This window comes from Varroa jacobsoni, unplaced genomic scaffold (genome assembly GCF_002532875.2).
Source record: "Varroa jacobsoni isolate VJ856 unplaced genomic scaffold, vjacob_1.0 scaffold_1358, whole genome shotgun sequence".
NCBI classification, from domain to species: domain Eukaryota; kingdom Metazoa; phylum Arthropoda; class Arachnida; order Mesostigmata; family Varroidae; genus Varroa; species Varroa jacobsoni.
The window spans coordinates 307,856-333,946 of NW_019214260.1; the positions used below are offsets into that span (position 1 = coordinate 307,856).

The 26,091-nt window shown below is 39.6% G+C and overlaps 3 protein-coding genes and 1 non-coding gene across 7 annotated transcripts in view; 2 read left to right on the forward strand and 2 right to left on the reverse strand.

Annotated features, from left to right (window-relative positions):
* LOC111269148 (sorbitol dehydrogenase) overlaps nucleotides 1–12,403 on the forward strand; it is a 56,282-nt gene extending 43,879 nt beyond the window's left edge. For both annotated transcript variants that reach the window (XM_022848546.2, XM_022848547.2), the window contains exons 9-10: nucleotides 3,642–3,763; nucleotides 10,946–12,403. In XM_022848546.2, coding sequence (XP_022704281.1) covers nucleotides 3,642–3,763; nucleotides 10,946–11,114 — 291 coding nt within the window. In that variant the 3' untranslated portion in view covers nucleotides 11,115–12,403. The remainder of the gene's footprint in view (nucleotides 1–3,641; nucleotides 3,764–10,945) is intronic.
* A 369-nt stretch (nucleotides 12,404–12,772) lies between these two features.
* Bcs1 (mitochondrial chaperone BCS1) lies at nucleotides 12,773–14,445 on the reverse strand. Its single transcript, XM_022848544.2, has one exon. The coding sequence runs from the start codon at nucleotides 14,200–14,202 to the stop codon at nucleotides 12,937–12,939; it is 1,266 nt and encodes a 421-aa protein (XP_022704279.1). The 5' UTR covers nucleotides 14,203–14,445; the 3' UTR covers nucleotides 12,773–12,936.
* A 182-nt stretch (nucleotides 14,446–14,627) lies between these two features.
* Nucleotides 14,628–14,709, forward strand: TRNAS-CGA (transfer RNA serine (anticodon CGA)). Its single transcript has one exon. It is a non-coding gene; the product is annotated as a tRNA-Ser (tRNA).
* Nucleotides 14,710–20,355: 5,646 nt separating this feature from the next.
* Nucleotides 20,356–26,091, reverse strand: part of LOC111269167 (uncharacterized) — a 66,983-nt gene continuing 61,247 nt past the window's right edge. For all 3 annotated transcript variants that reach the window (XM_022848575.2, XM_086971992.1, XM_086971993.1), the window contains one exon: nucleotides 20,356–22,660. In XM_022848575.2, coding sequence (XP_022704310.1) covers nucleotides 22,257–22,660 — 404 coding nt within the window. In that variant the 3' untranslated portion in view covers nucleotides 20,356–22,256. The remainder of the gene's footprint in view (nucleotides 22,661–26,091) is intronic.

Genomic DNA, 26,091 nt, shown 5'->3' on the forward strand with positions numbered 1-26,091 from the left:
AACTATTGTTTACAAGTATATAAAATTAGGATTCCTGTAGCCCTAATTGTATCTATTCAGCATAAACCGCTGCTCGAGTAAAATAAAGTAGGCATTGTTTTAACAGTAAAGCAATTGCTCATGACACGCCAGTGGATAGCTATCTTGCTTGACAGTCTAGTTTGTATCGAATATAGAAAACAAATCAAAGGATGCTGAAGCTTTGTGTGGCATTGTACCCCTCTGTACCAGCTGTCCCATTGTACCAGCTGCTGTTACAATCCGCGAAAAGGCCTGTTCCTGTTCAAAACGACATAAAGTACATCAGCGCTTACTAAACATAAGTGGTCGGTTTAAGTAGACCGCGAGCCCTTCTTAGAAATTTCGCCGAAGCTCAGGTCACTCAGCGATCCTACCTCTTGGATTTCATTATGTAAAAAACTATCCAAAATTATAAGATCGTTTTGCCTGAAACTAATGAATCAATGGTACATCTTATAGACTCTCAAACTCGTCTCAATACTCGCTCGTCAATCTGATAATGGCTTAATTTCAAGGATGTCGAAAATTACAAACAAATCAACTACCAGTAAACCTGTAATTTTTTTAAAAAACCTGCCAGGAGGAGCTGAACTACTTGGAACTTCGCCTTCCTATTATGCTTGGGGTAATCAAACCTCATGATGTGCTCGATTATCAAATTTGTCGTTTGGAGGAGGTCTGAATGCTGCAAAAGGTCAAAAAGTTCTATTATGAGGTGTAGATGAAATTCAAGTTAGAAATAGAAGAGAATGGAGTGGATGAATGACTGGAAGAAAATAGGAGTATTAGCGGGAAGAGTTATTAGATTAAAATCTTAATGTCATTTTTAGAAGATACTTCTATTCGGTGTCTAGAATCATTGTAAAATGCAACTATGTTGTACGTAAAGTTTATTTTATCCCTCAACACATATATATATATATATATTACTGCACATACTAGACTGTCTCCTAGACAAAACAGATTTATTACATGGCACATATCTATTTCTACTTCACGTTAAAATTTGCTCGTTTATTTTGGGTGGCTGGCGTACCCTCTGTACTTTATGGGAGAATTGACTTTTGAGGGTCCAGGTGTAACTGTTCAGCGACTTCGACATCCAGCCTCTTTCCTATCAGTACCTTTCCATGTAACAGATTTGAGGAGCGATCAACTTAATAGATAACCGCCGCTAAACATCCGCGAATGTTCTACGAATCCCAGAAACCCCGTCAACTCCCACGACCTCTCATTCCCCAGTTCCCTAAAGGCTTTCTCCGTTCTTGTCGATGCTTCTCACTGTAGCGTCGCAACGCCACTGCGACAACCCTGAGGTTTGAAGTTTGCCCTGCATTGTCGAATTGCGGACATATAGAACTTCTATTAAATTTCTAATTAATAGAAGTTCAAGATGATAATACTAAAAAGCCGACTTCTACACATTCGAAAACTTTACCTACTACATATATATATATATATATAATATATATATATATATATATATATATGTGTATAAACAGGGGTCCAGCAGAACAACTAACTGAAAACTTAAATGTGCATATAAAAATTGTTGGTTTGAAGTATCCTAGCGTCCGTGGTTTTCAGGACAGGTGAACATGTTTTACGAAAGCAAGGGTCCTCATCTTCCTAATAATAAGAAATATATTGCATTTATTACTCGGATATTCACTTGAGTTGAACATAATATCTATTGGATAAAGTCCCTTATATATGCACATATGGAATAATGGTCCTTGTTCTTATTAAATATAAATTTATATTTAAGAAGCATCAACTGGTTACACATTCAGGAAGAACCATTTAGTGTATTGGTTGACTTGAAGCAAAGAGTTATCACTTTTTTGGTTTTCTTTCATGAACGATGATGTATTATAAGATTTTTTTACTAGCGTTACCAGCTGATATCGGATCGTTTCCGGAAACACGAGAGACGTAAAAAAATAACAAACTAGATTTTCACAAACCTTCCTCTACCAAAAATTAACAACCTCGCTACAGGTGTGAAGTAGCCGAGTAAGCTGGCTTGTCAAAGCAATTTATCGGCTGCCGTTGTGATTTAGAGAATCGCCGACGGGGTTTCTCTCGCACGAAAAAATTTAGTATGGATTGTTTGTTAGATTGCCCTTGCTAAGCAGATTCGGGCACTGCTCCATAGCAACGCAATTGCGCATAAAGTAAACAAAATACTATTTTTTGATAGATGATAATATGAAGGTATTTTTTGAAGTATTGGCTTTACATGGTGGAGTGTAAACCGGTAACCAAAACTAGAGTTTGGAAAATGCGGGTGTGTTTTAATATCCGATTTTCTGTGGATAACGTTGGACATCTTAAGTCCGCATCAACCTCAAATACACAACCGAAATGCTTTCTGCCTTCCCTATAAGATTTAGTCTAAGCCTAGGTGATTGGAAACAGTCAATATCCGGTTATCTTTTACGTCTCTACTCTCTATTGAAAATCCGAAAAAGTACTGCTATAAAGCGCACAGGAAGCAACCTACCACGCGTCATCTAGAAAATCGCTCTTCGAAGCACGCCTATTCCTGACAGATCTTATGGGTCGTGATGGTGGATCTACGCATTGCCACTTGTCATTGACGTGCCTAACAGATCCTTTGCAACGAGCCGTTAGGCGACTACCTGCCATTAGGAGCTGCTGCTTGAAGCTGTGACACTTACTGTCCGTCGTGGCCCGCAATTGGTAACTCGTTCCCTCGGAAAATTACCGCACTCCACAGGGATGTCCGCCGGACAATTTCTTTGGAGCTGTAACATAAATTGGTGATACTACACTCAAACATTGATGTGTGAGCACATGAGGTCTATGAAGGACTGGCCGGTAAAGCTTTGTAGTATGACATGTCCCGGGGATAATTCGCTACGTAAAAACATAGAATAACCAACCTTTTCTTTCGCTAAAAAGATTATTAGGTTTTTAGTAACTAGTAATTTAGGACTTCTTTATTAGGGTACGAAAGTTTTTAAGAAGAGCTTAAATTATTTTGAGCTACGCAGACTACGAACGCTGTGTTTGCCAAATTCAGCTTTGTTCTTTTTGACCGTCATTTCAACCCCATAAAATATTTTTTAGTTTTCGGCGTTTCGATTCTGCTATAAATAAAGATTCTTTGAATGTGGTCAAAGATATTATGGAGGTTCTTGGCTAGGATCGTTTCTAATATCAAGAGTAACTGAGTTAAGTTTTTAGTACCAAGAGTGATATTAGAAACGATCCCAGCCCAGAAGCTTCACAATATCTTTGACCACATAAAGGAACCTTTATTTATAGCAGAATCGAAATGCGAGGTAATAAAACTTCGCGAGGTCTATTCGCACGAAAGGAACAAGACATATTAGATACATAATGAAATTTGGATCTATTACACTTTGTAAAACCGGAAAAAGGCGAGGAGAAAGCGAGTCTCCTCATACTCATTGATTGGCTTATCTTTCTTTGCCACCTACTAGTGAATTTTTCTTACCATCCAACGTCCTATATAAGTTCTACTTGTTTCCTGACTTTGTTTATTATTCCTTATTCATTAATTCTTCATGGCTCTGCAGTCCGTATCATATGAAATCGCATGTTGAAAAACATTGCGTTGTTTCTTGCAGGCAACTAATCAGGGAGGATCTGTGAGTCTGGTAGGCATGGGGCCGGATGAGGTAAACGTCCCACTCGTTGAAGCGGCAATTAAGGAGCTTAACATACTTGGCGTTTTTAGATACCGTAACTGGTGAGTTGATTGCTTATCTGCATAATGATTTCATATATAAAAAGTGACTAGGTAATACACTAACAGAGTTCATACCGTATATTTTGAATCAGCAAAGACACTTGGTCGTTGACCCATATAATCCCCCATTAGACGAGGCTGCATAAGACGCTAATGATTCGGTGCAAAAAGCCAATTAGAGTTACTGGGGCGGTCAGATCTTAGTTTAACAAACCGTAAATATTAATTGTTCCCGCAAAGAAAACAGATACCAATATACAATCGAGTAGCACCTTTATTTGGACAACATAGTTAAATGTAATCGATTCCGTCGACCACTTGAAGCGAAGAGGCCCATGGCCTTGAGCCATGAATATTGCTTTCTAAGAACAAGGGATGGGAGTTTTGGCAGGGGGCAGCAAACCAGTAACAGACACTCTTATTTCTGTGACACTGATGTCCTGACCGCTTCGGCCGGTCATCACTCTATGCCACTAAATTGTCTTGTCAGCGTTCTCGGTTAACAGAAATATCTTCTGAACCCCTCTAACTGTATTTACCACAAGTGATTTCTTAGACGGCTTCTCGTATCGACAATGATTATTTCAAATATTATGATCTCTTTACTTTAACTAGTAACAAAGTACCGTTTCTCTCGAGCTGTACGAAGTTCAGCTTTGAATAACAAGCGCTATGTCTAGGGGTTGTAGCGATGTGAAGGAAGCGTAACGATGAGAACGTCGTTTTCTAGAGCCAACTTGATCGCCTATGTGAGTCTGCCGATTATCAACGATTAGTAGACGTGGCATCTCCAAAGAACAGCGAGCGTTCGTGATGAAATGTTTAAGGTAGTCTTTGAAGTATTTCATCCGGATGGGTTTGAAGAACCTTGGCTTCGAATCGGTACGGCCACTAGCGTATCTATGTTCTTTAAAGCGCAAAACAGGAAGCGGAACTATGTATTCACTCGTAGGTACGAAGGCGAACATTGTAACAAGAATATTGCGTTTTTTTTTTTTGTTTGGGCAATTAGTCTCGTTCTGTTAGGCATGATTACTTCCGGAGGGTCCATTGACATCAGAATGGACACCTCGTTCAAACTGATGAGAGAAATGTAAGACATCATCAAGGAAATATTTGGCCGCCTTCTTTGTTGGATTTCTGTAAGAAAAGCTGATCGATCGTGTTGTGCTAACAACGCCATCATTCAATCTTTCCCTGTAGGCAGGTTGCGATGTCTACCGTCCGGTACGTTTAACCGTAGCGAACATCTACGTAATTGAAGCGGGTCTGATTTTAAGGGTGCCAGATCAGGGGCATCAGAACACATTGTTTGTGTATCGAGCGCTCATCAACCGAACAAGTCATTTATGACCATGAATGACATTTAAAAATATAATACATTTAGGGGTTTGATACATCTGTCAGCAAGCCTGTGGGTTCTCCGCAATGCGCTATGAGAGTACGGTTGTTTCATTGTGCTGGTGACTAAGTTCAACAGGTCAATTCAAAAAACCTAAGAAGTGTGGCATATAAGCACGGGGATAAAATACGCTAATTTAGCATGACACAGACATACATATGGGTTGATTACAGTGAGTTGTACGGAGAGGTTGTTTTGATTCCGTAAACTACTCCGTGCAATATTGACGATATTCTATATGGCCGAATATATATTATTGACTAATATAACCATCAGGCTAGTTATAAAACACAATAGCTTTTGTAAAACGTAACTTGCTTTGTTTTTGGAATTGAAAATACACCTTTAATGTTGCCGAAAGTTCTAAAAAGCTAAAATATTGTAACGTGAATTGAAAAATTTTCTCACCCGTGTGTATCTAATTCCGAATGTGAGTGTTAGCATTACAAATCACCGTTTCCTAACTGTGAGAAAACGCGACGCCCCTTGATGGTGAAGTAAAAAAAATTTAATGGAAACATAAATAAAAACGCATATAGCGGGTCTTTCGATGTGCTTTTAAATTAAAAGTAAAACTGGTTAACGGATGCAGCTCTACATCCATATCACGAGTGCCTTACTATAGAGCTGTCAGTACATTTTTGTTGCAACACAAATGGGTCGGGCAGACTTTTGTTTCAACAAAGCGCAAATTTTAAAGGTCAGGCGGGCCTTGGAAGGATCAATGTGAAGTTATAGCAACAGTGATAGAGGTTGAAAATTCGAAGGTTGACCTTCCGGTCAGGGAAATCAAAACGTTGCGATCTGATAGCTTCGCCCATAAGCCTGTAGTTAGAATTTAAGGAGTACAGAAAATGTTTTCTTCTTCTTCTTTACGAAGAGCGCCTAAATTCAAATATGAAAAAAAGTCGGTCTGTTTATAAAGGACCTTTTAAAAAAATGCTTAAGAAATGTTTTGCTATAACTGCACTGGTCGGAACAACACATAAAGAAGAACAAGTTTAGCAAACGTATTCGTGAAGGCTGAGAATCTATCCTAGGGGCTATCTCTCAGGTCTATATGCAGAGATTTCGTTTTGGGACATCTGTCGAGATGACCTAGTTGTTTGTTTCGTCGCCAAAAAATAGCTTGAATTATTTATTGTCCGACCCTTGTCCTGAACTGTCTCAAAGCTTCTGGCTTATTACGGGAGCCATAAAATTCGAGAGCTTAACTTCGTAGCCATGCAGTCTCTGCCTTTGTCTCCTTATTGTGAAGGAAAACTCTTTCTAAAAAGTCATATCATTAAAAACGTCTTGCGCGGATATCCAAAATACGCCATCTTTGCAAAAATGGCATACAACGCTAACGTCACGACCACTATAATTATGATGATTAGACTAGTTATCGGATAATGAAAGGACAGTTTGTAGATAAAAACCACAGCCTCAAAATAGTTGTATTTTTGAGCGCATGAGATTATTTACCAAATGAAACGATTAGACCTAACGCAGTTTTGCTAGAGGTGCTCTGAGCAGAGGCGAAGTTAGGAGCTACGAACTCATCAGAACGGCTAAAAATTGGGAAATAGGATATTTCAGAACGTCCAGGCTTGAACCAGCGGAGTATAGGTACCCATGCATGGGCAAACTTTACAACAGAATTTAACAACAGAATCATGGAACTTATCGGTCGTCAGATGCTCTATATTGGTCTCCCCAGAGGAGTCGAAATTGGTCATTATAACGAATGTACTTCTGCGGCTTCTGCTTATTTTTGAAGTCGAGCACCAATCAAAGACTAAATATCGACATAGATATTATGAGTACAGGTCCTTCAGTGTTGGGTTATAATTAGAGCAGTGACGACATTTTCGCTGTCACGCCAGGTGCGATACCGTCTCGTACTGGACGTAATCAACCTAGCAACAGACTATCCCGTGAACTCGTTTCTTCTGCTCTTTGCAGAACTCTATATATATAATGTACATTAGATCTGGCACCTTCTGGTCTCGCCAGATCATCTTTTTTTTTGGTACGCGCCAACAATCGTCGAGTAGATAATGCTATCCCCATTGGATAAATAGTAAAAACCACACGATACATTGTATTTGTACTCTGGTCAGATATTGCTTGAATGAAAGGGCGACAGCGTTCGAAACTAAATGCATACCTACACGTATGTACTTGCGTCATTACTACTTTCCGTTCACAACGAATCTTACGCAATCTGACGTTTTCAAGTATAATGCTGTCGTTTCATAGAATCTCGTAGGTTAGGCCTAATCTATTTTGAATTGGCGTCTTCATTACAGTATATATAAGTATAATCGGGAAAATATCGGTAAGTAATTTAATAAAGCTATTCTACAGATACGTTTTGTAGCAATCAACATGGCGTTGGAACCTTTCACGGACAGCCAGCTGAGTAACTTTAGAAGGTACATGAACTATTACTTGAGTTCAAGCATTTCAAATAGACAGCCAGTTTTTATACCGTTGAGACTAGTAGCACGAGATACCACAGTCACACCTAAAAACAGCTAAAAAATATTAAAAAGGAAAGCCCGGCAAGGGGTGTACCTGTTCGTATTTCTATTCTTAGAATAATATTGAATTTTGTCAATACGTCAAGTTGTAACCATGGACAAAACTTTAAAGTGATTAGGATTTAGACCCAAATACTAAACGTTACAGCTTGGGCTCGTAATTAGCAGGATACATTGAAACTGCGTTCATCGACTGAGAATTGTCGCCTAACAAAATGAAATTTATTTTCCACAAAGTTAAAATATTTGTTCGTGCATATTTTCCCAAAAATGCTGTTGCAATCCCCGTTGTGTTCCTAGTCAAACACAGCCCAATTTTAGAAATTGACGCAAATAAATAAAATTACTAGCTTATTACTAGTTCAGCCCCCTTCATTTATGGGATTGCTTATCTTTTTTGGATAGATGATGTTTCTGGAACTGCCAAGGGTTTATCGATCATCGATGACTTCTCATCGGTTTTACTGAGGCCTGCACGCCATGTTCCAACACAATGTGATATAATATGCGCGTTTCCACATAGGCCTTCTACAATCTTGCGAACACTATATCCTTCAAAGTTGTATACAGGCGCGGCTCAAGTTCTATCCACAAGAAGCGCACAGCTCATCTCTACGGCAGAGGCTCCAGAAAACTGCAGTTAACAGAAGATGTCTTGGCTTACTCAAAGATTTAAAAGGAGATTTTCGTCCATTTCCCTATATAGTTTCCTATGTAAATATCAGCGGCAGACTTTCGACTTAATTTCCGCCTGGTGGTTAGATAAATGGGGCGCTAGTCGTGAACAAACAATGAAACGGAAAACTGTCGAAATCTGGCTTTGATGAAAGTTAGAACGATCCCTTTTATGCATCGATACCTTTAGTAGTCATGAAAGCCTCCATTCTGCTACGGGGTAGCAGCCTATAAGTCTCTTTGTGCTCCGTCGGCCAAAATGGCTACCGTGTTGAATCATAGGACGGTTACACTAGTGCTTAGACGAAGCAGGCAAGAAACATGATCCTCGGAGGATATCAGGGAAGCCTGAAGACACACGGACAAGAAAGCAGCGAACAACGAAAGGCGTTTGCGCTTTGTTGTCGTTTGGTACCACCTACGTCATCTTTCCTTCTCCCGTAAGTCCCATCCGCACACGTTCCTTCTTCTCTTTGAGTGTCTGCATTTAACCCTATGACGAGGATGGGATGCGGAATCGGGAGTTACGACAGCTTTTAGCCCTCAACGCGTTTTTTACTCAACTTTTGTTCCCTTTCTGTAGAAAAATTACTTATGCTAATTCCTAAGAAACTTATACTGGCTATGTCTTCCTTCCTGCGAGGCTATTGATAAAAATGAACGTCACCAACGCTCATGCAGACATATTTGAAGATGACTTTATACCCAAACGTAAGTCCACTTCGTGTTTAGAAATTGTCTTTGACTAACTTCTTAATTCCGATTTATAATTACTGTAGTTGTAAAGAGTGCAATTTCTGCTGCTTCCTTACAGAAAAGGCTAAGATATATATATATATATATATATATATATATATATATATATCCGCCTCTTCCGTATATATATAGAACAAATTAAAAAATTTCCAACTTCGTGTATTTCTCGGAGCCGTGGTACTTTAAACTGGGAACATCGAAGCACTTAACAGACCCCAAAACAGATTTATACGTAGGGGCAGTGCAAGATGTATCGTGACCAATCCGAATCTTCAGAATCTTTGGACATCTCACTCGTTTTTTAGCTCGTTGCGAGCCACCTTTCTACAGAAGAAGCAATCATGTATGTGTCAATGTATTGCCCTCTTGGCTATTAACCCGAATTTTACACTTACGACCTGTTTAATAGAATACTTTTAGCTATACAAGAACATTTTAGTTTAGTTTGAATTTTAGGAATAGCGTAGCCTTTATTAGGCTTTCAAGAGATCAGACATTAACTCAAAAATCTAGGTAGGCCTCCTGGTAGATAGGTAGGATACGACCAACTGCCTCGAACAATAATAATAACAACAACAGCAGCAGCAGCAGCAACAACAAGTCAAATAACAATTTAGACATCCCATCGCGCATCGTTTCGAAGCCGGCAAAGTTTAGCTTTGTCAGTTTCGCTGGCAGAAGTATTCTGGTCTGATCCATCTGTCGTTTGAGTTGTCTGCAGCGGACCATTAAGCAGTTGCAAAATCAAAATAATGTTGGGAAGTACCGATAGCCCCGACATGGAATCAGAATAGACGGCTTTATCGGCAATACTTTTGCAAACATTACGAATAAGCAGAAATAACCGCTTTTGCGGTGGTGGAAAAACAAGCGTCGCTTGTATTATTTACAGCAGTGACAAGTAAGTTAGGAAATGCCATACGTATGGAAGAGTTGCGTTCTCCACTTAACAGGGCATATAGTGCACAAGTACTATAGATAATATACATATCTGTCACCGTTAGACTTACCAAGTCGACTAACTTAGTCGAAAATGTTGCATAAGTCGACAAAATTATGTAACAAATAATTAGTGTGGTCAGTTGCCCTATGTAATACTACTAGTAGGATGGGCCATATGCATCTCCCTCGGCTACCCAGGACATGCTTGGCGAAAGGATTCAGGCGTTAGCAACTGCAAATGAGTTCTCACAGCTCCTATATGATTTCTATTGTTAGCTGGAGGATTTTCAATACAACAACATTGAAAAAGCATGAGGCGAGCAGCTCTGACAGCTGCGCTAAGAATATCAAAGAGTCTGATAAAAAAAAAGTCGAATCTTGCGTTACGCACATGGTAGACACATGAGTGTTCTGAGTTTGTTAACCCAATGGCTGTATTAAGGTCGTAAGTTAAAGTAGAGTAAAAGATTGCATTTTTAATAGCAGTCCGAATCTTACCAAGCAATAGAAAGAACCCTATCGAGCTTGATTACCAGAAGCGAATTTCAGGAAGAACAAGGAAAGGAATGGCGAGTCAACTGATTTACAGTCTTCCTCGCCAATAAATAACGCCAGAGCTATATAACAGGTATATCGAATATATAAACTGTCACAGCACCAATAATGTACCGGCGTCAAATGTGTTACGATTTTGCTGCAGTCTTCTAAGCGAAGATCTTCTTCGTAGACGATAGTTTATAGCTGCCTTCAATGGAGCCGAGAGCTGCGATCAGCGCGCTTTAATAGATAGGTCTAAAAAGCGTTTTAATCAGACTTAATATCTTTAATCGAATATTCGTATGCTATTTTACATTGTAATTTATTTGCAAAATGTTCCAGTTATCCGACAGCGATTGAGTTGATTTCGAGCGGCCGGGTTAACGTCAAGCCACTTATTACTCATCGCTTCCCGCTGGAAGAAGCGCACCGCGCCTTTGAAACAACCAGAACGGGTGTTGAAGGAGCTGTCAAGGTCATTATTGATTGCACCCTGTCGCAAAACAAATAAAATGGCCATACTGATAGCTGCCTTAGGTCTTTGCCTCTTCGAAGTCCGATGAAATGTTTAGGGACATGGTGCCAATACCCCACATCGTTCTATTGTTACTACGAACAGTAGAACTGAACTACGAACACACATCTCAGAGGACCCAATAAAAAGCGTGATATAATGTTGTCTGGATCCTTTTTTTTAGTGTGTACACAATGAAATGTACTGCAAAACTCATAAACAAAGACCATCCTTATTATTCTCATTTGTAACATCGTCAGGCTCGTTAACCTAGCAGCTTCGTATGAGTGGTTCTTTGCGACGTAATGTTATGGTGAAACTGTGTATGACTCTAATAGTTCTCTATAGGTAAAAGCTATATTACTTTTGAACTGTTTGTTTTGTACTCGTTGACAGCCAGCTATTCATCACGAGTCGACTGACCTAAGCATTGCCAAAGGAGAGATGGTTATAAAACTGGGGAATGTTGTCGTTCAAGACTTACTACTTAAGGCCTAGAGCAAGGGCATTGTGAGGGTGATGGATTTACGAAGCCGCCTTGCGCTGGAAATTTTATTTTGTTATAAAGATAAATTGATATGATCTAGGTTGATCTTTTCTGTAGGAGACTATGTGGAAACTATGTGGAAAGAAAGGAAAGCATATGTTAGCAAGACCATCTGTTTAAAGGCTTAACCACAATATGAAACGCGCCTTAAACAATTACTCTCGTTATCATTGCCATTACCACTCACCCCACAGAGCGACAACATTCTTGGAACGTGAAGAGCTAAGCAACGAAGATCGCGAAAACTTTACATGTAGCGTCGCCAATTTAAAAATGGAGATTTCAGAACAGATCTAGGAACAGCAGGAGTATTTGGACTACATTACATTAACTTGCGCAGAGCTGGATGATTTTTCATATGGCGTTTGATGAACAGGTTCTCGATAGTCGTTTGTTGGACAAGATATTATCAGCACCTCTTGACAATGTCACCCAGAGAGGCTGCGAACGTAGATTACGGGAACGTCGTTTGTCGAATATTTGTATCGCGGATAAACTCGACCAGCACAAAAGCCGTACGTGAGGAAGAAAACTGTCAACAATAGAAGTTCAGGCGTTTGTCTCGTAAATATAGTATTAAGTTACGATGCTAAAATAAGCTCATTGAATACTAATGCGATTATTAAAGGAAAGTGACCAATTTACTCGATAATTTTTTAATTAATTAAAATAAAAGGGTGTAAAACAAACCTTCCAATCATGATCATAATAAATTGGCTCAAGCAAAAACCTACTGCAACTTATATCTCTTATTTATGGGACAAAGATGTTTTTAGAAATGAATTTCTCTTGGATTTCTGCCGTAGGAGTTCAGAAAAATACAGATTAGCATGCATATGTCCATATTTTACTGTGTCGATATAAAAATTGCTATAATTATATTGAGAATGCTCACGGTATAGGTGGCCCGCTCGGGGTCTACGATATGTATAATTCATCATCGAGAGCCAATGAAAATGATCCTGCAGGGTCCGAAAGATCCTATGCTATAATGTCTAAAATGGCCATACTCTGAGAGGAAACAACCAAACTCAGTTTTCCTAATAAGGTATAATTTATGGAATTTTTTTAATTCTGTCGCTTAAATTAAATATAAGAAATACGCAGCTAGATTTTCCAGTATGTTTTATTATATAGAGCAATAACAATTATGTACAATACCTGCACATATGCCTACGGTAAAAATTATAGTATTAAAATACTATAAATGAGCCTCTCATGAGATAATATAACTATGCTACTATGTGAATATAAAGCTTTCGCAAGGTAACGTTACAATGACATCAACTTTGGCACACCCTCGTCCACCACTAATCGAGGATCATGCTTATAGAACATAAAAAGGCCTTGTATTTGAGCCATGCTAACATCGTTGTGATGTTTACGAAGAGAAGCGACGAATTTCTTAGCCATGGCATCATTTGCTTCCGGATAAAATCGACGAAAAATTTCCGACAGTTGATAATCAGATGCGGCACCTATAAACTCCTTCACGTCAACACGTCCAGGCCTTATGAGGGCAGGGTCCAGACGTTCAATGTAATTGGTGGTCATAAATAGAATACGAGCCTCTGATGATGCTACTCCATCGAGCATATTCAAGAGACCACTCAAAGTAACACGATTCAGTCCATCATAGGCCACAGGATCTTCACCCTTCCTTCCCCTAGATACGAAACATGCGTCGATATCCTCAAGCAAGACGATCGTTTGCTGAGGCGTAACGTTCATAAGATGATTTAGCCGGTCGTCGGTAAGACCCTGATCGCTGAGATTCATCACGCAAATGCTATACTCGAGGTGCCCTGCTAACGCTGTGATGAAACTGCTCTTGCCACTACCCGGTGGTCCATAAAGAAGGTAACCCCGACGATATGGAATACCTCGTTCCATGTACCACTGAGGTGTACTGATAAACTCGTTGACATCATTAAGTATTCTTTCCTTAATGCCTTTATCCAGGATAACACTGTCCAGTTGTCTGCGTTCGCGGGGGTGTCCAAACTGTCTCCATTCAGATCCGATTGGTGTGTACATTAATGTCTTTCCTATCTCCTTTTGAAGGGCTTCCGCGCGCGCTTTAGCAAGTATGTCAAAGTAAATCGTTTTATTTGTACCAAGTGCTGTCAACGTCACAGTTTCATAAGGCAAGCCCAAATGAAGATCTAATGTGTGCTGTTCTCGAACTCGTTCTACCCGAATCCACGTGCCGTTATGACGAAAAAAATGCGTTCCGACACTAGGAATAAAGTCAAAGCTCGTTTTCACCTTTCCTGTTTCAAGCTGTTTAAACTTTGTCTCAACGCTGAGGTGCTGCGTACGACGAACGTTATTTGCTATCCACTGTAACAACCAGTGGTAGCTCTTATCTCGGCACGAAACCTCCAGTGTCATCATATAATGTCTACGAAATAATACCACTCCAACTTGTATACCCTTACGAGCAGCAGCGGTTAGCATTCCGATACCAAATAGGCCGGCACCCGCACCGAAATATGGATTGTCGCCCAAACCTGTCACGAGGTCTTGTACCGTCATCCCTGCAATATATTAGAAATAGATAACGGAATTTATTTTTCAGTGACTTTTAGCACAGATAGTCCTAAGATTTCAGGAATTTAATTTGATATCCAAATAGAGAGTTGCACATAGCCGGCTTGGTTCTGCGTTTGTCCAGTTTGTCTGCTGTCTTTGACCCGCGTGAAGCGTTCTTTCATCGAATGAGTGGGCGCCGCCATTTTTGTTTCGATTTAGTGCGCATGCGCCGACGCTTAACGAAGACAAGACACAGTCTTAGCAGAATCACAATGAGTATCACTGGCTTACCCTTCTTGAATTGGAAACGGCTAAAAGCAATACACTGTGACTTGCTAGTATCGTAGATACTGCTAGCTATAATCAAATTCAATGTGTCATGTAAACGTAACGATCGTAATGTCTAAGCGACGAGAGAACCACAATGAGCAGTCGTGGCCGAGTGGTTAAGGCGATGGACTCGAAATCCATTGGGGTCTCCCCGCACAGGTTCGAATCCTGTCGGCTGCGGATCGTTTTTGTCTTTCTTCTTCAATATATCTTATAGCTCTTCTTAGCTGCTGTTAATAACACCTGCTTCACTACAATCTAACAGAATATAGAGTCAAACATCGTTAGAGATATTTTATTTACGGATATGCTGCGGTTCGTAGCAGTTCTCAGTTATATTATGCATTGCTACCCTATGGTACATAAAATGTATTATCAAATCAAATATAGTGTAATATAAAAATAGAAGCGCTACTTTTAATCATACTTTATTTACTTGGCAGCTTTGTTTTTATCAGGTGTTGTTTTTAGGGAGCTTAACCGAGGCTAGTTTCATATACACATTGCTAAAACTCGAAGCATGTATCTCTATGACGCGTACCGTTATGGAGTTACCTGTTGCTCGTGGGAGAGGCAGGTCTATACTGGCCTATGGCAAAGCCGCCGGGAAACATAGACGAGACCGTCTAGCCCGTTTCAGTTACTGTTGTTGGACAGACAACGATGTAAACAACAACATCTAGTAGCAGTAGCAGCCGGTCGGCACCTCTTTCTCTCAAAGACGAAAAAGGTTTATACTCACAGTCCAGAGTGTCTGGAACATTAATACTCGTGATCAACGAATACGATTTTTAATTAAGTTATAGATTTCCATAGTGGATCGTTTCGCCTCAATGAATTGGAGAAGACATGGGAAAAAAGGGGATAACAAGAACTATTTAGAATAATAGCAATTTATTGATAATAAGTTCGTAACTGAGAATTCCACCTTTCACTTTGGTGACAACGACCTAACGAGTAGTTTGAAGATACGAATGAATCAGCTCGAGCTGGTGGAGAGCAAATCGATCACTTGTTTTCACGGCGGGTATCCTTCTGTGGAAATGATATATTTCTATCAATTGTTTTATCATTATTTAAGTTAAATGTAACTTTTAGAACAGTAGATGAAATACATATTGCTACATTCTATTGCATCTGTCTGAGTGTATCGTACGGCTCATGTAGGCAGTCCACTTGCAGAAGATCTTTTCTATACGTATGTTTGTCTCATTTTTCGTGTTGAACAGTAAGGCAATATAATTGCACCTAACAATTTTCCGATCACTGATTTATCGATTCGCTATGTGGCGTGATTCTTTAATTGGCGCTAGCCATTAAAACCGGTAAAGGATAGTGAATGGAACGTAGGCGAAGTGGCACCGGTGAATACGCCGACTGAAATGGCCTCTGTGTCAAAGGTACTTACCGCGGATAGTAAGTGCAAAGGTAATGGTGTGTAACATCTTCTAACGCTCTAACGCCGGTCCTAAAACTGAGGACGATTACGATTGAATCTTTTTATCTTCTAGAAACATTACATATACCCACAATAGGGTTGAACAATACGCTATATGATCTACATATTTATGACAGAAAGTGCAAAATTGCAGCAGTACCTATCGTCAGTCAACAAAATAATGCGACACTACTCAAACTACAATGGCCATTTATTATACGGTATCTTGGAACTCTAGTAGAAACTTGTTTGTATCACACAATAGTTCTTCTTTGAAAGAGGACAATATGAATAATGTTTAAGGTGATTGATAGTTTGCATGCATTGTTTTGCGTTACATTCTAGACTAAAAGAAACGAATACTTTAGGAAGAAGCGCACGCAGTTGACGAGTAGTTAAACTCAAGGACGTCAACGATCTTCGTAGCTGGTAGCCGGCCTCGAAAGTAACATCTTTTGTATGTATGTGTGCTAGTAAGGCCGCATGACCAGTGAAGTACGCTTGGACAAACGTTATTTCCTGTCGCCACGCAATTCTTCCGACGGAGTAAAGTTCCATCTTTATACAGGACAGAAAGAATAAAGTGAACCCAAACAATACGAATGTTCTTTTTTTTTTTTTTTTTTTATACTGCAGTGAAATAGTACGTTGATTAGAAGTAATTTTATTATATGTTCCTTCACAAAAAATATAGGTAGACGTACTTCGCTTACTCATCGCGCACCTTCGTGATCTTTTGCGTCAGCAAGATTAATTGTGCTACATATATATATATATATATTTTTTTTTTATTGGATAAGCAATCCTTTGCTAGTACGCAGTACACTCAGATTGTTAATTGACTACGGATTACATATTTTATGGCGCATCCGTCTGGAAGCCTTAGATGCACAGTTGGACTGCAGGTTTATATGCGTCAAGGATATGCCCTGATTTATCAGAGAAGTTCGGCGAGGTAAATTTACAGTGATGGCCTTGGCACTGCGACCGACAGAGCCTAATATGAAGTAAGAACATCACCGAAGAGTAGGAATCTAGCCGAAACGTCTACTCAAAAAAGAAGAAACCATTTTTTATCTTTTAACTAAATACGTTTATAACGTTCGAACAAAATTCGGCCTATTTGAGAGTTTCTGAAAAGTATGTAACCCAGATGATATAATATGTTTGATTGAGCGCGAATTTCCTTCTACAAACATCTTGCTTGTCAAAACATTCTACCGTTCTACCCGAAAAATCTTTAGAACACAATTATGTCTGTTTATTATAGTGTCTAACTTGTACTTTTGATATAGAAATATTGGTAAGTTCCAATAATACTTAACTATTAAAGTAATTTCATACCGCATTTTTGAACAACCTCTTCTTTTCTGAAACAATCCGGATTTTTCTTTATCTATCTAACGATTCCACCCAGTGAACTCCCGTACCATTGCCATGATAATGATGCCTGTTCAGTCGCGGGTGGAGTTATTGAATGTTAAATGAAAGAGCGCATTCACCTTCCTCTTTGAACGAAGCATGTTAGAATGAAATATTTATACCTACTTCAAGCTGTAATAATGCAGTAGAGTAAAAGAATATCGTCCGTAGGCACGAGCTGCCTAAAGGAAGGAAAGATACTCAGAGGGCGCTGTCTCCGACCAGCGTTTCTGTAGCCGATCAACTTAAAGAAAGTTGCCAACTTCAGTATTCGTGATCGACAAGGGCCTAGTTGGAATATGCGTCATAATTTATATTTCAGACGGGTTCCTCACCTCTTTTTGAGGGATTGTCTTTGCTACTGTTTGAAATGCTAGTACTTCTGATAGTATTTAGTAATAAGGGAACATCTAAGAGTTTTACTGAAACAGCGAGATAAATATGTTAGACACGCTTTTTGTTGCAATTAAAATACAAGTGATCTAGATCCTATTTTTATATAGATCTAGATCCTATAGTTATATAGCCGTTTCACATCTACATATTGAAACATTGTTTGATCTATTTTTAACGCGTACCATATTTATGATGCTATGCTGACCAAGATTGCCCTAAATCATATGAATCTAAGGAAAGAGTAGATATTTTGATTATGTTGTATATACAAAAGACTTCATAGATTCTTCATAGTGTTTTTTATTATCGCTGAACGTGAAAGACTCGCTCGAAATGCTGAACTGCACTAGTAATCGATCAAGTTTTCTAATTAAAATGGAGAAGTTATTGTGTTTTAGATCGCAAGTTACTACATTTATCTGCATATTTGTCATCATTTTTTTTTGTGAAAGCTAGCGTTTAGTATACCGCTATTTTTTGGTAATTTTTTAGTAACAATTTTTTATAATAATAATTTTTTAGTGACAATAATAATTGACAGATAGAACATATATCATATGTATAAAACGTTTTAAATATTTTTCTTTATTTCCGTAAAATCGAAATGTTTGAGGCATTTTAGCTTCAACGGAGTGCTTCACTACTTCTGCCCCTCACATTTTTTGTAGACAGCGAAAGTCGTAAGGTGCGCACGTTTCGCCTTCTGGCCACGCCACATTCAAACGTGACCCTCCTGCTTTACCGCATTCTTTTCTGACTACGACGATACGTTATTCTAAAAAGGATTCTAACAACGTTTACGGTGTGGCTTTGATAGGCAAGCCTCTGGCTGAAAAAACACCAGGTGTCACTGCTGTTAGTCTCAAGAGTTATTGATAGCATTTACCGAAACTAGTCCGGTTATATTTAAGGCTTAAACAGTTGTTGCCTGTTTAGAGTTACTTGTTGTTTAACAGTACATTTGTGTTGCTGTTAGGCTTAAAGGACAGGTAGCGGCCTGGGTTGAAATTTGCGCGTAGACACATTTCGTATTGTACTGAAGTTGATCATCCGACTGAACGTTTAACGACGGTACCGAACGTAAAACTCGAAATAGTTAGGGTATTTGTAATTATGCAACGACTGGACAGGGGACCTCAGGTAAACCAAACGCAAGACTTCTCCGAGTACACTTGAAGTGTCGCTATAGACGCCCTTGAACGACGATTCTTCGACGTCCGCGCCTTAGATCGGCAGTTAGTCCTTCAGCTAACATTGCTGGCTTACATGTTATTCGAGTAAGTATTATATGATCATACTGTGAAGTTATTCTTCATTACGAGATAATCTTCGTTGTGACGAGTGAGGTGGCACCAGTTACACAAGAGGCGATACGGGTAGCTAAACAAATTTACTGTACTATCGATACGCAACAAATGTTTTTTCTAGTGGCTACCCGTATTCTGTTTTCCCACCAAGTAGATAGATAGATATTCGTCTTAGCCTAGGTTTAATTGGACACAGTCGACTATTGCCGCTCAAATTGTAAAGGATAGTATTTGAATAGTAAGTTTGCTACGCTATTTTTGCTATACAACAGAATAACCCCTCCGTAGCTAGCTACTTCATAGGCTTCGATATTACGGAGCGTTAGAAATATTGTTGTACAGGTTAGCAAAAAGTTTATGGGGAATACATGTTATCAGATGTATTCTAGAAACTCTTCTATATATAATTGTTTTTAATTTCTATTAAATCATGAGGTTATTTTAGACTTATTCTGCATTAGGCACATTTAATAGAGCATATGTATGGATTCTGTTCGTTCATGTCACCCTTCCGCTCCTTGGGCATTCCTACTCCTTGTCGGAATACGTCGCGTGATAAAACAATAGCTAAATCTCTCCTTTGTTCCAGCTTAGAAGTGCTTTTAATGTGATCGGTGCCGTCATGAAGCGATTCTATACGATTATCGTCACTGGGGGGGGGAGGGGGTTGAATTGTTATGTCAGAGAGCATCAGAGAATTGAACGAATCTGGCTTATTCGTCCTCAGGAACTCTGTTTTCGGCGTTTTTATCGTATATGACTAGCGTTAGAGAACACTGGTGATGAACATGTGGCGTTGACGTGGTTGATGTTTTATATGGATGTTTTACAGGAGTTCCTACAGGAGCTTCTGGACTTTGATAGCATCTGGGAAGCCGAATGCCACACCGAGTTGCATTGACCTTGAAATCGAAAACTATCCAATGTTTTTTATTTATTTGAAACTGTTTACATATGGCTAAAATAAGAGAAATATGAACGAATGAGGTAAAGCGCATGTGCGAAAATATTATTACAGGTACTTAAAATATCGTTTTAGATCAATTAGCTATCAATTATCCAGCATGCAGATTTTTCTCGGTCGTTGTTCGAAGTTCTCGGTTTTACAAAATCAATTCCGAAACTACACTAATTAGAGAATAAAATTAAAAAATCTGCAAAAGTTCATCTTTTTTACGATATACGCATTGCACCTATTTCAAACGTTTACTAGACCCCGTTGATTTACCGGATTTATCTTGACGTAGTCGCAAAGATCATTCCTTATGGTGATTAATACTCAGTTATATAGTTTATTTATTATATTACTGATCACTTATATAGGCTTTGTTTGTTTTTATATACAAGTCCTACGTTTTTATTGGAGTAGGAACAATTTGGTTCGGCTAATAGCCGGCGTCTTTTTTGACGGTTTGCGTCTTCAGACAGAGTCAATTTAACACCGAACAGATTGATATAGTGTTATTACTGTTGATCCAAGAGCGGTTTAATACCACCATCCCATGTACTCGTGTAGGCATTTTGCAGCCATCCAAAAATCTAAATACGTCGTTGATGCGCAAAGATGCGATACGGCGTTTAATTTTAATAAGTGTTCAGTCAAGAAAATCCGTCGGCTTTAGGAGGGCCATTGCCCTCCTATTGTGCCTCCCCGTTGTAACTTCATCATCATCATCGTGATTACCTATAACCTTGCAGATATAGTTCTTGCGATTGAGAACGTCGATTATCTGTAAATACGAATCACGCTGGCTGGAAAAAAAACCTACGCAGTTCTAGGATTTGCAAGACGTCTGTCATGAAGTAGATATACATCGTTGTTTGAGCAATCGAATTCTGAGTACGAAAGCTGGGCGTTTGCTTTAATCGCCCATCCTCAGCAAAACACTATACAATGGCTGCGTGTATCTCGCATTGTGTATTTAAGCGAATTTGATAAAATGTTATCTTTGTATATTTCGTTTTTTATTTCCTATGCGGAATGTTGTCGTTATTGGGTTCAATTTGTACAGGAAAAAAATACACTAACTTCCTCTACGTAACGCATTATTGTCCATGCATATGTTCCGTGGAGCCGTTCTCTCACCAAAGGACTTCAAAGGTTATGTAACGTACCGCTTGAAGAAAAACAAGCCAATGTTGCGATGCCTTTCGAGGGAAATCGACGATTAATACAGGGAGAATTAGAATCCTTACGAGCTTGCCATACGTAGGGCCAGTTTTAGACAGTTAAAGCGAGCAGTGCTTTAACTGTTACGGAGAACTTACGGAGAACCATTGTTAGAAATCACTTTCTCCATCAGCCAAATTGATTGTTTCTTTCCTTTTTTTCTAAACAACTTCAACGCAGCTGTACACAAGTGTTTGCGCACCCCGTGCTTCAGGCCTGATTTTAGTTTAGTAGACAAAACTGGTCGACCCGCGGCAACATTATATTTCCGGTTCCCATGTCTATTGCACAGGACGTGCGTCTGCATCTTAATATTTTCTAAATCTATTTTTTTAAATATTAATTTAATACATTATCTCTCATACAACAGTTGGGTATTCGAATGTATAATACAACATCCAATAACAAATCTGCCCCATAACGAAAAATTGCAACAGCTATTTGGTGACGGTTTTCAGTCATTGTACTTCATTGACTAACTCAAATCAGTTTCTTACACGATAGACATCGAGAATCGGCGTACAATCTTGTTGGCTATCACTGGTTTTGTTGAGAATTTGCTGGGAGAACATTAGCTTGCCGTTAAAGATAGAGCTCAATCAATCATCATACGCACTGAAAGTGCGGGCAAATCGTTTCCATACTTGTCCTTTTTATTTTGGGGCAACCCCTGTCTGCTTAACCAGGAAGTCTATATTATATTGTACGCGTTGCCGATCGTCAATTGCTGCCGTTAATAATAATCACTGCCACCTATAATATTAATTTATGCTACAATTCCATATGAATAAATTGGTTAGTTACACCACGTAGTCATCTGCGGCCCCTTGCCAGCCAGACAATCATAGTACAAGCTTCTAATTATCTATCTTTTCACATTTAACTATAATTGATAAGTAATTAATATATTTGAAAATTCTAATAGGGAAATTGCTGTATTTTTAAAAATAATTTAGTGGCGTCTTTTGTCCCTTATCGTTTCTTCTTTCCTTTTCTAGCTACGTTCATTCGACGAGGACGATTCTGCGGCCGCTGGACTGCTCTCCCCTGTAACCACGATCTTCGTTCGGTTCTCCCCGTCGTGAAACTGATTGCGACGCTCCTGAAGAAACTGAAGCTTTAGCAAAAGCAGCCGCTGCTGGAATTGCTGAGCCTCATGTAACTGTCCTGCGACCTTCTGGATGGCACGTAAAGCCCTAACGAACTCGCTGGTGGCCTCATTGCGAAGCGACTTTTGGCTATCCTTTGATATCGTCCGACGATGCTGTTGTTGCTGTTGTTGCTGTTCGTCGTCGTCGTCGTCATCGTCGTCGTCGTCGTCGTCGTCGTCGTCATCGTCGTCGTCGTCGTCGTCGTTGTCGTCCTGTGATTCCGCACCCCCCGAGTCCTTTTCGTCGACTGTTATAGTTGCCGCCACAAATTGATCCCCGGGAATTTAAACGAACGAGCAAAATCATACCAAAAAGATTTTCAGCGAAAGTTAGGTCATTCATTAGAATTAGGTTTTTTCATTTTTCATATAGATTTAACGTCTTTCTCAATAAACTACCTTCAAACAGAGCTTCTTGTTTCATAGATCTGCTCTAATTGTTTATAGTGACGTGTTGTCAATCTGTTCTATTTCATAATAGTACTGAAAATTTACGGCCATTTGTGTACGTGTATACGTTTATCGAACGGTCGTAGTAGAACGGTCACTTGAAACCGATTTTGTGAAGCTTGGTAAAGCTTCATGCTTGGAATCCCTGTACGATCATCGGTTGAATATTGACAAGTTGAGGTCCGTTATTTGTCTGTATAGCAGAAGACTCGCGGTGCAATAACGGAACGATCGTAATCACAAACCGAAAAATAAACTGTGTATAATATTGAAAAAGAAGATAAACGAGATTACTAGAATTTTCGAATGGTAAACCAGGATAACGGCAAGGGGTAAACGAGATCAATGTAGCAGGGTAACCCCACTGGAGCTTCAGGTTTGGCTGGATGTAGATGTCCCTGAGACAGTGCAAAATACAGCCTATGCTAAAGTAAGAAGGTCGTTAGGACAGATCATAGGGCATACACAAATGGATCACAGAAATGGAATAATTTTAATTAGACACATATAACTATAAAGGAATAAATCTGCAATTGAATTATGGCTTATGTTATGTTGCGCAAAGCCAATTCGCGATTATATCAGAACAATATGGGGGGATAATTGCTGAAAGGAAGCAGATATTTTAATAGAAAGAGATGTAATAGACAATGGGGTGTGCAAAAATTATTGTTGTATCATTGTATTATATGTGTAAGTACAGTGTGTCACAATCGAATTGTTAGATTAGATAAATTAGTGTTAGAAAAGAAGAGGAATGAAGCGTGCGTGCATCGCTGTTTAACGCCGTAAATAAAGCCCGCCCATCTACGTCTCATATCAGTATGTCGACCGTCGCATTTTCGTTTCTTTTCAATCTGGATTTCTCTCACGTGCTCTGAACGCTGATTCTTGTTTAACTATAAACTATAATGAAAAACTCTAAAAGTCGTTATTATTTTAGAATCTGCGAGCTTTTTGTGAAGGAAGTACGTACGAGATACGAACGTATGTCATCTTAACATATCTGATCTTTTCGCTATCATTTGACCATTGTCTCCGCGAATAATTCCTGGAAAGTAAGATAACTTGAACTAAACCAGCGAACAGGTATTCACAAATAGATTACTATATCTTCAGGGGAGACGGTACACGTGTGGAAGGGCACTACAAGAACAAAAAAAAGTTATTCTACGGTAGTTAATCGAGTTTTCTATATAACGATCGCAATGTAATTTACAGCTAACTATGATGCACTAGGTTTTCTTTTCTTTCGTTTAAGCTTTCTCAATCTGCGCTTATTGGACAAAGTTATTGTGAGCAATCATTTAATGAACTCGTTGGTCTAGCTTGAAATTGGAGGCACAGAAATTGGTCAACCTCAAATCAGAAGGAGCAGCTTTGACTTTTATGGAAATCAGGACGGCCAAATTCAACGTTCACCGAGCAAGGTAAGCTATTTCGACGGATTCGGCCGCACTTGGGAGACTTTTTAGGTGTGTGTATGTGTGTGGGTGTGTGCGTATATGCGTGTGTGTATCTTTTTCACCTCCATTTAATACATTCACCAGCCCCCCTTCTTATTTACCTTTCTCTTTTGCTCTGATTCACTCCATTTTACCTCTTTCGTAGGCTGCACTACCTGCTAACCTGTTTCTCTGAGACACACCGCAACAGCGCCCTGTTGTCGTTATCGTTTCTTATTGTATTTACTATTGCAGCGTTTAAGGTGACTTCTAACCTTCCACTTTCCGGAAAGGAATACTAGAAAAAAGGGAAAGGTGTTGGGGTAAAGAAGTAGAAATTATTTTAGCGTCCATAGATTTCTGCTGTTGTTTTGCCGCCGTTCAGATCAGCTCGAGAAACGACCGCCTATAGGAGTTCCTTCGGACATCAAACTATTGGAAAATAGACATTTAGCAGTTAACGAGCTTCTTTTTGTGTCCTGTGTAGCCTTTTTCTTCGTTTTTTCCTGCTGCAGTGTCATCGGCTGCGTGGCACTTGTGGCGACAACGGTAAAGGCATTTGGCGGTGAAAAGTTTCTGTCCCATTGCAGTGCTCTTGGGGCTTTTTGAGTGGCCGACTGTCTGACTGACGGCTTGCCTGTGCCAATGGTAATTTTAAGTGTGGCATCGACTACGGCTGGTAGATGGAAAAACCGATGTTGAGTCGGGCAATTGCACGAGGTTAAGGATTTATGGAAAACTGCTGGAACTGCGGTGGTAGGCGAGGAGAGGTAAACTGAACGGTAGAAAAAAGAAAGGAAGAGTAGCTGGCGTGCCATCATAAACAACCGTGTGCTCTACTTCAGACGCTTAACCGAAAGAGTACCTTGGAGCTGCGATTAAGAACGACCATGATGGGAAAACGGGGCAGACGATGAACATGGATGATATTCTCCGCGTAGATATCATCTTTAATTAATCTTTTAGCTTTTCCCCTTCCCTCTCCGCCCACCGCTTTCTTTTTTTTTGTTCTCCAAGATAATATTTGATTGTTCTCTGCATGAACCAGTCTTAACGCAAAAAACAAATCAAAACAATTCCTTGACGAAGTGAGAGTTTTTTTTTCAGCTTTGGTGTTTACGAATAGGGGACAATTTACAGTAGAAAATGAGCAGCTAGCACGTTAGTTTTTCTCAGAAGAGTGCAATTTTAAGACGCGCAGCTCCTGGATAATGGAACTACAACGCTTCTATTATGTCTCAGCCGACCTTTATTCCGTTTGGGTGTTGTGTCTACTGAAGAATATTTTGTCTCTACTGGTAAAGTGTTCGGTAAAGATTCCATATCACATTTTCAAGATGTGGCTGGAACGCAGACCTACATCAGTAGAAAGTTTTCATTTCTTCCGCAGCCTTGCAATAACCAATGACACACTCGGTTGGTTGGATGGATAACTATGATTCGTGGAATAATATCGCTGTTAGTTCAAGGCAGAATTCCGAAGTGAAGAAACGAAGAATGGCCTGGGACTTAGGCTCTCGAGAGGAGGAGAAGGGTAAAGGCATAAGTTCCAGTGCGACCAAGTTAAACCATGAACACAGGCCGCCACCGCAACTAACTCCTCAACGGCCCTCCAGTTGTGACATGCGTGACTCCGCAAAGCTCAGCATCCGAAGGGAAAACAACAAAATTGGACATTTGCTAGAACTCAGCTGGCCGGCAACTGTTCTATTGCAATACTCAATCTGTGCATTTCCGCCACGTGGTGCGTCCATCAGCTTAATGAGTCTGGCTGATCTTTGCGC